Source organism: Dendropsophus ebraccatus, chromosome 13, assembly GCF_027789765.1.
Source record: "Dendropsophus ebraccatus isolate aDenEbr1 chromosome 13, aDenEbr1.pat, whole genome shotgun sequence".
NCBI lineage: Eukaryota > Metazoa > Chordata > Amphibia > Anura > Hylidae > Dendropsophus > Dendropsophus ebraccatus.
The window spans coordinates 12,213,573-12,227,593 of NC_091466.1; the positions used below are offsets into that span (position 1 = coordinate 12,213,573).

The 14,021-nt window shown below is 44.3% G+C and overlaps 1 protein-coding gene across 1 annotated transcript in view; it reads right to left on the reverse strand.

Moving 5' to 3' along the window:
- Positions 1-7,804, reverse strand: part of KIRREL1 (kirre like nephrin family adhesion molecule 1) — a 181,081-nt gene extending 173,277 nt beyond the window's left edge. The window contains exon 1 of the mRNA XM_069950982.1: positions 7,455-7,804. Coding sequence (XP_069807083.1) covers positions 7,455-7,506 — 52 coding nt within the window. The 5' untranslated portion in view covers positions 7,507-7,804. The remainder of the gene's footprint in view (positions 1-7,454) is intronic.
- Positions 7,805-14,021: the final 6,217 nt, after the last annotated feature.

The window sequence follows — 14,021 nt, forward strand, 5'->3', positions numbered from 1 at the left end:
ACTACTATAATACTGCTCCTATATACAGGGATATAACTACTATAATACTGCCTCCTATATACAAGAATTTAACTACTATAATACTGCTCCTATATACAGGGATATAACTACTATAATACTGCCCCTATATACAGAGATATAACTACTATAATACTGCCCCTATATACAGGAATATAACTACTATAATATAGCTACTGATTGAGCAGTATTCAGACAGTGCCGGCACCTGTATCTTCCTGAAGCATAACTACTATAATACTGCCTCCTAGATACAAGAATATAACTACTGTAATACTGCCCCTATATACAGGAATATAACTACTATAATACTGCCTCCTAGATACAAGAATATGACTACTATATAAGTGAGAGAGGGATGAGATAGATAGATAGATAGATAGATAGATAGATAGATAGATAGATAGATACTAGATCTCCCTGGCCTGAGCAGCAGATGACGGGCTGGAGACCTGAGATCACAGCTGTCAGTATACATTGATCACATTTTTTAGCCTCGGATCGGCCTCTACATTACAAAACAACTTTCTGTGCAAAATACAAGAAAATCAATAGATATTCATCACAGCTCGTGCCCCCCCTGCCCGGATTGCTGCCACCCTCTCGGTGAGCTCGGCAGCCAGGCTCACACTATGGATTTCATTAGACATAATTGCAGCTTTGGATGCAGCCCTGAAGCTGAGGGAATTTTTCATCCCGGTGGCAAAAAGCCGGAGGCATCACCTCAGCCAAGCATTTGTATGCAGGTGCTGTAGAACTACAAATCCCAGCATGCCCTGCCAGATGTGGACCTCTAGTGTTGGCGGCTTTATCAGACAGTGACTAAAAGGCTTTGGCAAACAAATAATACCAGCCTGAGCCCTACGGCCTGCCAGGCGTTAAAGAAGGTTTAATCCTGGTATTGTAGTGTAGATTGAGTGCATCCATGGCCCACAGCTACTGAATCCAGGCCTGGGAGAGCAGCTCAACCCAAGCAGAACAGCACAAAACCAGGCAGCTTTGTTACAGTGTGTTGTAATGCATCCCTCACTGGCACCATGGCATCCTCCATAGGGTAATACATGCCTGTGCCCACCTACACTGTGCTGTCAAGTGACTACCACTGGCATTGTAAGGAATGCCGCCTGTCAAGTGTCATCCGCTTCAATGCTACAGGTGCTAAGAAGCCTGGCCTGTCTAGTGTAATGACCAACACATAACCAGCCTGTAGAGCATTCACAGTCTAATGTAGCAGGTTGTTATTTCAGTCCTAATACTACCCCCTATATTCAAGAATACAACTACTATAATACTGCCCCTATATTCAAGAATACAACTACTATAATACTCCTCCTATATACAGGAATATAACTACTATAATACTGCCCCTATATACAAGAATATAACTACTATAATACTGCTCCTATATACAAGAGGTCCAGTGCGCGTCCTCACCTCTCCCTCCCTGCCACCAGCGATACATGGAATAAACTGAGCTGTCTTATACCGGGTGAGTGCTGTCTTCATCTACCTTATACACAGCGTATTACTCCCTCATCGTCCTGCACCCCCGGCGCCCAGCCGTTCATATCGCGGTGTATCCTGCATATTCATGTCCGCAGATCCATAGACACTGGATTACTGTTTGGTGGTGCGGGTCAGCTGTTTCTCCTCCTCGCAATAACTACTATAATACTGCTCCCTATATACCAGAATATAACTACTATAATACAGCTCCTATATACAGGAATATAACTACTCTAATACTGCTCCTATATACAGGAATATAACTACTATAATACTGCTCCTATATACAGGAATATAACTACTATAATACTGCTCCTATATACAAGAATATAACTACTATAATACTGCTCCTATATACAGGAATATAACTACTATAATACTGCTCCTATATACAGGAATATAACTACTATAATACTGCCCCCTATATACAAGAATATAACTACTATAATACTGCCCCCTATATACAAGAATATAACTACTATAATACTGCCCCCTATATACAAGAATATAACTACTATAAAACTGCTCCCTATATACCAGAATATAACTACTATAATACAGCTCCTATATACAGGAATATAACTACTATAATACTGCTCCTATATACAGGAATATAACTACTATAATACTGCCCCCTATATACAAGAATATAACTACTATAATACTGCTCCTATATACAGGAATATAACTACTATAATACTGCTCCTATATACAGGAATATAATAACTACTATAATACTGCCCTCTATATACAAGAATATAACTACTATAATGCGGTTCAGGGAAGAAACAGAGTGCTGCACCTCACTCTGTGAGACCCACATGACCGCAATTAGCAGGAGACACCTGAGTGCACATGGTTTTAATCCCTCCTGTTTTTTCCCATTATGTTTGCTGCAGCTATGGTGAGCGCAATACCTTATCCAGACTTGTGCTGCTTGGGGGCGACCTTCTCCGCCGGCGGCGCTGGCCGGGTTCTGGTGTGGTGTTTTTGGGTCTGGTCCTGTGGCATGGGGGTCGCAGGGCCGTCCCATGGCCCCCGTTCCCTGGCTGTGCACGCCTGCGGGGTTGGTGGCCACTGACTGGCACGGTGTGGACTTAGTGTAGGGACCCCTGTGTATCAGATACCGGCACGAGGTACATGGGGCAGTATGGCTTGATCAATTCATACACAAAATTCTGATGTGTTTTTTATTTAGCCTAGGGGCACTAGTATCAGCCATAGGTGTGAGGTGCAGCACTCTGTTTCTTCCCTGAACCATAACTACTATAATACTGCCCCCTATATACAAGAATATAACTACTATAATACTGCTCCCTATATACAGGAATATAACTACTATAATACTGCTCCTATATACAGGAATATAACTACTATAATACTGCCCCCTATATACAAGAATATAACTACTATAATACTGCTGCTATATACAAGAATATAACTACTATAATACTGCTCCTATATACAGGAATATAACTACTATAATACTGCTCCTATATACAAGAATATAACTACTATAATACTGCTCCTATATACAGGAATATAACTACTATAATACTGCCCCCTATATACAAGAATATAACTACTATAATACTGCTGCTATATACAAGAATATAACTACTATAATACTGCTCCTATATACAGGAATATAACTACTATAATACTGCTCCTATATACAGGAATATAACTACTATAATACTGCTCCTATATACAGGAATATAACTACTATAATACTGCTCCTATATACAGGAATATAACTACTATAATACTGCTCCTATATACAGGAATATAACTACTATAATACTACCCCTCTATATAAGTACTATAAGAAGTTTCTGCACAATATCCGCAGTGTAGATTGCCAGCTCTTGGGTCATGCCCAGGCTTCCATCTTCTCCGCACTATTATTATACAGACAGGATTATCACAATTCACACAATGACACTGGAACACAGGATTGTGCGAGGTTTTTATTGTTGGTCGCGCTCTCTGCCCCCTCCCCTGCCATGGCACAGGCAGCCGCTCAGCACTGATGTTGCAAGATGCTGAGGAAGCCGCCAGCTGTGTTTGAGGGTGGACGGAGAGGAACGTGGGAGTTTTCCAGGGCCGGCAATGTGGACGGGACACGGGGAGGAGGCACATCTGGGGGGGCGGACATGGACCGCTTTGGAAACTTCCCCTGATATCATGTAGAGGAAGGAAGACTCTCTCAGTGGTTCCCTCCCTCTTCCTCCTCCATCACTCACTAGCGGGATTCATTCTGGTATCCCCCCTCCCCCCCCAGCTTCACAGGGATTCTGGGTTTACTTCTTCTGGATCAACACAACCTGACCAGTAATAATCACTATATACCGCCATCCTATACAGATACACATAAGAAAAGGACGAACTCCATGAACTTGTGTCCCCCTTCCCCCCCCCCCCCCCCCCCCCCCATTTCCCTCCAGTGCGGCAGACGAGGGGTTAAGATGCTCCGCGTGGAGTATGAATGAGCTGCAGCAACCGGGGGGGGGGGGGGGGGGGGGGCAAATCCACATTACAATGGACGGCGTACAAGCCCTCTCCGCACACACAATGCCTTCATCTACTGCAGAGCCTCTTGGGAAGCCGAGCTGTCCGTCAACGCTCAACAAGTAGCGGCCAGATTGACGGCTCTACAGCGGCGCCAGTCACATGGGTGCTGCGCCAGCTCCTGGGAATCCCCTCCATCAAGCTTCATTCAACAAGTCGAGGAGGAACTGACAGCTCTGCCTGCCAGGGGGAGGGGGGGTTAAAGAGGTTCTGCAGCAGCAGCAGCCCCATCCTGATCCATCACATGACATCAGCCGGCGTCTGTGGAAGGGTTAACCGGCTCGCCCCGGTAGTCCTGACTCACGCCACACTCATCCTCCTCTCCCCATGTCTGCGGTTCTGTATTAGAGCAACATCTGCCCCCTGCACCACCGGCAGTAAGATCTGCTGGCCTCAGCCCGGACCGGCGGAAAGTTGCCAGCCCAGCAGTGCCAGCAAGGGGACAGCGAGACCCCCTCCCCGGGTGCAGAGCCAGAGGCCGGGGAGGAGGAGGAGGAACAAGTGACACATCTGCTTCTTCTACAGTCCCTGTGTCTCAGGGCTGCTATACCAAGAGAAAGCGGTATAGATCTGTATACATAGAGTGCGGTATAGGGGGTCTATATACACAGAACAGTATGGGGGGGGTCTATATACACAGAACAGTATGGGGGGGGGGTCTATATACACAGAACAGTATGGGGGGGGGGTCTATATACACACAGAACAGTCAGATCAGTATACACAGAGCCCAATATAGGGGGACCTATATACACATAGCACAGTATATATCAGTATACACTGTATAGGGAGATCAGTATACACAGAGCGCAGTATATATCAGTATACATAGAGTGCGGTATATATCAGTATACACAGAGCGTGGCATAAATCAGTATACATAGAGTGCGGTATAGATCTGTATACATAGAGTGCGGTATATATCAGTATACACAGAGCGCGGTATATATCAGTATACATAGAGTGCGGTATATATCAGTATACATAGAGTGCGGTATATATCAGTATACACAGAGTGCGGTATAGATCTGTATACACAGAGTGCGGTATAGATCTGTATTCACAGAGCGCGGTATATATCAGTATACATAGAGTGCGGTATAGATCTGTATACATAGTGTGCGGTATATATCAGTATACACAGAGCACAGTATATATCAGTATATATAGATTGCGGTATATATCAGTATACACAGAGCACGGCATATATCAGTATACACAGAGCGCGGTATATATCAGTACACAGAGCACGGTATATATCAGTATACACAGAGCACGGTATATATCAGTACACAGAGCACGGCATATATCAGTATACACAGAGCGCGGTATATATCAGTATACATAGAGTGCGGTATAGATCTGTATACATAGAGTGCGGTATATATCAGTATACACAGAGCGCGGTATATATCAGTATACATAGAGTGCGGTATATATCAGTATACATAGAGTGCGGTATATATCAGTATACACAGAGTGCGGTATAGATCTGTATACATAGTGTGCGGTATATATCAGTATACACAGAGCACAGTATATATCAGTATACATAGAGTGCGGTATATATCAGTACACAGAGCTCGGTATATATCAGTATACATAGAGTGCGGTATATATCAGTATACACAGAGCACAGTATATATCAGTATACATAGAGTGCGGTATATATCAGTACACAGAGCTCGGTATATATCAGTATACACAGAGCACAGTTCTCATACATGTTGCTGCCATTCACTACTAGACTATGGGGGGGGGGGGGGATATGAGTCACCCCGGACTAAACTGGTACCAGCCATTCACCCAAGACAACCATGGAGACCTACCATCCCCCAGACCACTGGGGTACCACCGTTAACCCCTAACTAACAGGGTACCTACCATGCAAAGCACGACTAACAGTCATCTATCGGGGTACCACCATTCCTTTTGGATAACACGGCTACCTACCATCAACTAATAGGGTACCTATCACACACAGCACTATTTACAGTCATCTATCGGGGTACCACTATTCCTTTTGGATAACACGGCTATCTACTGTCAACTAAAGGGGTACCTGTCACACACAGCACTATTTACAGTTATATATTGGGGTACCCCCATTCTCTTAATACTGAAGGGGTACCTAGTAATAGCTCTTGACTGTGTCATAACATACTTTAGTTGAGGTACCACTATTCCCTTGAACCATGAGGGTACCTACCACTAATGGGGTACCTACCATACATAGGGCTATTTGGGGGTACCACCATCCCTTGAACCATAGAGGTACCTACCATACATAGCTCCCTGTATAATGATCTATAGGGGTATCACTATTCCCGTAAACTAATATCTAACACACTGCCAGAGTACCTAACATTAACCCTTGACTATCTATAACACTGCGAGAGTACCTAACATTAACCCTTGACTATCTATAACACTGCGAGAGTACCTAACATTAACCCTTGACTATCTATAACACTGCGAGAGTACCTAACATTAACCCTTGACTATCTATAACACTGCGAGAGTACCTAACATTAACCCTTGACTATCTAACACACTGCGAGAGTACCTAACATTAACCCTTGACTATCTAACACACTGCGAGAGTACCTAACATTAACCCTTGACTATCTAACACACTGCCAGAGTACCTAACATTAACCCTTGACTATCTAACACACTGCGAGAGTACCTAACATTAACCCTTGACTATCTAACACACTGCCAGAGTACCTAACATTAACCCTTGACTATCTAACACACTGCCAGAGTACCTAACATTAACCCTTGACTAACACACTGCGAGAGTACCTAACATTAACCCTTGACTATCTAACACACTGCGAGAGTACCTAACATTAACCCTTGACTATCTAACACACTGCGAGAGTACCTAACATTAACCCTTGACTATCTAACACACTGCCAGAGTACCTAACATTAACCCTTGACTATCTAACACACTGCGAGAGTACCTAACATTAACCCTTGACTATCTAACACACTGCGAGAGTACCTAACATTAACCCTTGACTATCTAACACACTGCGAGAGTACCTAACATTAACCCTTGACTACCTATAACGCTACGAGAGTACCTAACCTTAACCCTTGACTATACATAACACTGCGAGAGCATCTACTATTAACCCTTGACTGATGGAGCACCTACCGCACATAACGCTACGAGAGTACCTAACATTCAATGTAGACTATACGGTATCTGATAGACTATGGGGATACTTATGCCTCTTCTCCTGTGACCAGGGGTCAGCTACTAACCTCCCTGGGCTCCAGGGGTGCACCCCCTCCACCTCCATACTGTGAGGGTACCTAGTAGAGAAGAATAAAGCGGGTCTTACCTTGGCAAAGTGTGTAGGGCAGCGTAAATATCCATACGACCAGCACAAGCATGCTCTCTCCCTGCTCTCCCGGAGTTCAATGACAACTGGAAGGAATTCTCGATCCAAGTGGTGTTCCTAAGAAAACATATCCCAGACAAAGGGCAGATGTGTGAGCGGAGGGACTACCGGCACAAGCTGCACTTCTCTCTCCCCCTCTCTCTCTTTCTCTCTCTCCCTCTTCTCTCTCTTCTCTCTCATGCACAAAAAAAAAAGTCTTGGAATGAGAGGATGGATCCAGTAGGGGAATGAACCATTCCACTGGCAGGAGGGGGGAGGGAAGGGAACATACTTTCCTAAACTCTCTGTCTCTGGCACATTTTTTCTTTCTCTCCCTGCTCCACAAAAACAAACTCACATTAAAAAAAAAAAAAAAAAGTTGGAGCAGGATGGGTGAGAGAGGGCGGGTGAGGGGGAGCCGGCAGCCCAGGATCTGCTGATGGCAAGAAAGGAATTTGGGAATTTTACATTTACTTATGTTGGGAGTTTTTTGTTTTTTTTTTCTTATTTTTTTGAAAACCTAGATGCTCCCCCTCCCCCGCACCGTCCTCCTCCTCCCTCCAGCATTCCATATCTTGTCTGGAGGAAAGATTTAAAGGCTCTTATGGATATTTTTATATATTTGGAGGGTTTCTGGATCGACCCATTGTCCGTTAGATTGTAAGCTCGGAACAGGGCTGAAATCTATATTTTTATACTCTTATTATACTCTTCTTTTATACTTTTTTTTTTTTAAATACTTTTTTATACTATTTTATTATACTCTTCTTTTATACTTTTTTTTAATACTTTTTTTCATACTCTTATACTTTTCTTTTATACTTTTTTTTATACTTTTATTAAACTCTTTTTTTATACTTTTTTTCATACTCTTCTTTTATACTTTTTTTCATGTCATTGAAACTAATGTAAAGTCTGTAGAAGTGGCGGCAAGTCTGAAGGAATGAGGGGGTTAGAGTGCAAGCCCTGCGGACAAGAACTGATTAAGAACATATAATGTGGGGGTGGGGCTAGTGGATGGCAATAGAGTGCAAGCTCTGCCGACAAGAAATGAGTAAGAACATATAATGTGGGGGGTTGGGCCGGTGGATGATGATAGAGTGCAAGCTCTGCGGACAAGAACTGATTAAGAACATATAACGTGGGGGTGGGGCTAGTCAGAGGGTGACGATAGAGTGCAAGCTCTGCAGACAAGAAATGATTAAGAACATATAATGTGGGGGTGGGGCTAGTGGATGACAATAGAGTGCAAGCTCTGCGGACAAGAACTGATTAGGAACATATAATGTGGGGGTTGGTGCTAGTCAGAGGGTGACGATAGAGTGCAAGCTCTGCAGACAAGGACTGATTGAGAAATGAGTAAGTACACTTACCTAGAATGTGGGGGTCAGGGTTGCAGATAACGAGTGCAAGCTCTGCGGGCGAGACTTAATATGGGAGTGAATGTCATAGGAGAAGTTAGAGTGCAAGCTCTGCAGACAGGACGTGATTAGAAGGCGTAGCTTATAATGTGGGAGTTGAGGTAGCAGATGACAGTAGAGTGCAAGCTCCGCGGACAAGAATCTTCTTTGACAGCTCTTAGTAATAACATGGAGGTGGGAGTCACAGCAGACGTTGGAGTGCAAGCTCTGCAGGCAAGAATTTCTTAACGAGCTCTTGTTGATAATGTGAACGCTCAGCCTGCAGTGAGCGTTAGATTGCAAGCTCTGCAGACGAGAAATGAGTGGAAACCCTTATAGACATTAGAGAATCATAATTCTTTATTATATGTAGGCAGCCAAGCTCTGCACAGAAAATATTACAAGTGCCTGTGTGTAAGGTGGGAGTAGAGGCGGCAGATGAGATTAGAGTGCAAGCTCTGCAGTGTGAACACGGCCTGAACACCTCTCAGTAATAATATGGGAGTGACAGCAGAAGGTTGCGAGTGCAAGCTCTGCAGGCAAGAAAGTATTAGGAGCTGTTACTTATAATGTGGGAGAGGGAATTAGATTGCAAGCTCTGAAGGCAAGAATAGTTTTTATAGGCACCGTGCCGCATTACATTGCAAGCTCTGTGGTCATCACTTCAGCTGGTGCAGTTACTGAGCACACTGAGGCTGTGTTCACACATGCAGTAATGGAAACGCATAATTGATCATGTAATTGACGTCCAGACGTCCGTCATTGTGTTAACGGAATAAAACTCCGACAGCGGGTTTGAATTAGTTTTTATTAATAACCGCAGAGAGTGTTAGGGTGCGCTTACACAGAGAGATTTATCTGACAGATTTTTGAAGCCAAAGCCAGGAATGGATCTGAAAAGAGGAGAAATCTCAGTCTCTCCTTTGCGACCTGTTCTCTGTCTATGGTCTGTTTCTGGCTTTGGCTTAAAAAGTCTGTCAGATAAATGTGTCTGTGTAAATGCACCCTTCGATTGCAAGCTCTGCAGGCGAGAAATGGTTAAAAACACTCGCTTACAGTGTGGGAGTTGAATAATAGGCTGTAAGCTCCACAGGCAGGAAATGGTTAAAGACACTTGCTTGTAACATAGTATGGTGTGTTTACACAGAGAGATTTATCTGACAGATTTTTGAAGCCAAAGCCAGGAATGGATTTGAAAAGAGGAGAAATCTCCGTCTTTCCTTTATGATCTGTTCTGTTTATAGTCTGCTCCTAGCTTTGGCTTCAATGATCTGTCAGATAAATCTGTCTGTGTAAACACACCATCAGAGTGCAAGCTCTGCGGACAAGAATTTATTTATTATCTCTAGATTAAAGGTGTACTCCAGCGAAAATCTTTTTCTTTCAAATCAACTGGTGTCAGAAAACGTTAAAAATCTGAATACCATAAAATTAACCAGTGTCAGGAAGTTATATAGTTTTATAATTTACTTCAATTTAAAAATCTCCAGTCTTCCAGTACTTATCAGCTGCTGTATGTCCTGCAGGAAGTGGTGTACTCTTATTAGTCTGACACACTGCTCTCTGCTGCCACCTCTGTCCATGTCAGGAACTGTCCAGAGCAGGAGAGGTTTTCTATGGGGATTTGCTGCTGCTCTGGACAGTTCCTGACATGGACAGAGGTGGCAGCAGAGAGCACTGTGTCAGACTGGAGAGAATACACCACTACTAAATGAAATTGCCCCCAGCCCCCGAAATTAGTCTAGATCCCAGATCAGGACCTTAAAGTGACAGTACCACCAGGCCCAGGCTGAAGCACTGGAGGCGACCGACCCACCCTTAGTGGGAGGAAACCCCCGCCCCTCTATGATAGGGTTCCATTGATTCTAATGGAGTTACGTCATGGAGGGGCTGGGGTTTCTTCCCACTAAGGGTGGGTCGGCCGCCTCCAGTGCTTCAGCCTGGGCCTGGTGGTACAGTCACTTTAAAGTGTATCTAGATTTATTTTCCACAGGAAGTTTGGGCATCCATGGAGATGAATGCGCTGGGTCGGTACTACATGTGACCAATGTTCTCATCCAATTGGGATTGCACGTATTACAGATGGTGGTCTCCATGCACATCGCGCTGGATCCATGAAAGGAACAACTGAAAATGTAATCGGACTCCAGACCAGTCTCTAAGGTTTTTTTGAGACCCCAGACCAGATGCTGCCATAGACATCAGCCAGCAAGAGAAGACCCTGCTCTCTTCTAATACATCTATAATGGCAGGTCTATGGGATCCAGACAGTGTCGGACTGGCCCACCAGATGAACGGACAATCCTCCGGTGGGCCCCCAGCTTAAGAACACTGACTGACATGTTGTTTCTTACAGGTTCTCCATTGGTGGGCCCCTAGGATCCTTTCCTCTGGTGGGCCCCAGATACCCCAGTCCGACACTGGATCTAGACACCTGGCGCCCCCTGTCTGAATCATACAGGGAGAGATACCTAAACCAGCTCCACCTCTATGGGTCAGGGTGGAGAGCCCCTAGAATGAGCAGCACGGCCTATTGATCAGTAACACTTCAGCTCCCTACAGGGAAGTGATCAGTCAACATTGTTTGGTACGTGAATCAAAGAGAAAAGAGGTGGCCAGAGGGGACAATCCCTTTAACCAGCGTTGTGGGACCATTACTCATGAGTAGAGTTCTCTACATCCACCTTGGACCCCACTCTTTACCCCGCCCAGTGCTGGTTTTGACCCCCCAATACCCTTGATCACTCCCCCATACTTGCTTACTCGGTTTTCATTGTCTACAATGTAGTCAACCATAACGGGGGCCTCCATCTCCACAGTCCCTGAACACCTTCATGGACTCCTGTAATGGTGCGCACAGCCGGCTCTCTAGTTATAGTACATTATAACCAGACTCTTTATACTCCAATACAGTAATATAAAAAATTTCCTCTAACCCCAGAGACTGGAAGGACGAGTGATCTCAGAGCAGGATGTGGATAATTCGGAAACCATCTTCTGGTTTTTACTGTGGTGTTTTTTTTTTTCTCTTTCGTCTCGTCTCGGCAGGTCTCTCTCCGCAGCACCTACAGCAAAAGATCCTGTTCTGTGAAAGTGCTGCCAATTACGAGCAGTGCCAGGCGCTCCCAGGCTGCCGAGTCGTTGATGCAGACGAGCAAACAATCCCTTCAGATGTCGGAGACGTTGTATCTCACTGGCAGGTTCTGCCGTCAAAAACATTCCGAGCGTGGAAGTGAGATCTCAGGCTGGAGAGGACGTGAGCGACCCGACGCGACTGGGACACAACCGACGTCGGGAGATGGGGTACACCTGAGCCCATTGTGAGCCATTGACTTTCATGGATTCCCATTGCACCGTGAAGTGACATTGTACCTCGAAACCCCCAACAAGTCATACCATACTGTCTAAAGGTCCCCATACACCCTAGTCAAAAGTTGTCTAACTCTTCCAAAAATAGTGGGACCCAATGGAAAGGTGCCTAATGCAAATTTATTACACACTTCCCTCTACTGGGCCATTCGGAGCCTGTGTGTCCACTGCCCCCTAAAATGGCAAAAACTTTGTCGAAGCGACCATCCTAATTCTCTCAGACCAATGCTGCCCCCTCTCAATGTCTGTCATCTGGGCAGAATCTCTTTGGCTGGTGTTGTACAGTTATATCAGTAATCTCTTACCGAGAGTTACACTGCCCAAAAGTAGTCTCTGAGAGCCTTTAAAGAGGGCAGCTGGGCATGTACTTTTACGCCCTCTTGTGGCAGGATCTAGTGTCTGCATGTGAAGTTTTGCAGCAGAAATCTGACATTTCTATCTGGCTGTGTTATTTTTATTTATTTTTTTTGTCCAATGAGTGTACTTTCCTTTTTGATATAATTTGTAGGTTATATTAAAGGGGTACTCTGAAGGATTTTTTTTTTAAATCAACTGAAGCCAGAAAGTTATACAGATTTGTAAATTACTTCTATTAAAAATTCTCCAGTAATTATCAGTAATTATCAGCTGCTGTATGTCCTGCAGGAAGTAGTGTATTTGTTCCAGTCTGACACAGTGCTCTCTGCTGCCACCTCTGTCCATATCAGGAACTGTCCAAAGCAAGAGAGGTTTTCTATTGGGATTTGCAGTTTCTGCCATGGACAGAGGTGGCAGCAGAGAGCACTGTGTCAGATGGGAAAGAAAACACCACTTCCTGCAGGACATACAGCAGCTGATAAATAATTTACAAATCTACATAACTTTCTGAAATTTTTTTCTTCTCTGGAGTACCAGGAATCTATTTTAGTGGACGCAGCAGTAATCCAGAATTTCAGTATTGTCTGAAATTTTCAGGCCCATATTTTATTTTATTTTATTTTTTTTGCCCTCTGGAGTTTCCCTTTAAATTCTAGAAAACCAATATGGCCTCTATGACAACCCCCATAGATTGTCACCCAGCTTTTCTATATTTTCGTAGGATGAGCGTCAACATTACAAGTCAAGGAGGGCCGGATGACTCCCGACACAGAAGCTACCATAGCGGCCATATTACTTCCCCAGCAAAGAGTACAATTACATTTTTAACAACTTTGCAGAACTCAAGGACTGATCTTAAACCCTTTAAGTTCACTTCCACGCATCTTTCAAAGCTTTGCCGGAGCGTCTGACCTGCCCCTTTAAGACTCAGCCCCGACACTGTGCACCTTTATGTAGTGAAATCCTGTCGAAAAGAACGGCCAGACCAGGTGCTTTACACCTACAGTACAAAGAATCTCTTTGTTCCTCTGATCCAGGCGTCTGCATTGATTTAGTGGGCGCTTGAGAGGTTTCCAGAAAACAAAAGGGCCTGCAGCCTGTACCATGGGGTAGTAATAGGAGTGTATGAGCCGCACCGACACACTGTGCAATAACCCTCTAAGTGATCGCTATAGCGCCTTAAAGGGCCCCTGCACCTCAAATGTCAGAGCTGAGTATGTAATATTCAGAGAGGACCAACAACTATAATAATATGCAGGGAAATATATACATATATATGTATGAATTACCGTAATAACACCCCTAGCCTGTGCATTAGGGGCCACTGCTGCGCGCTGAATATATACTCCAGGAACGTTACCGCCGGAAAAGTACAGAGAAAGGATGAGGATTTGGGAATCTA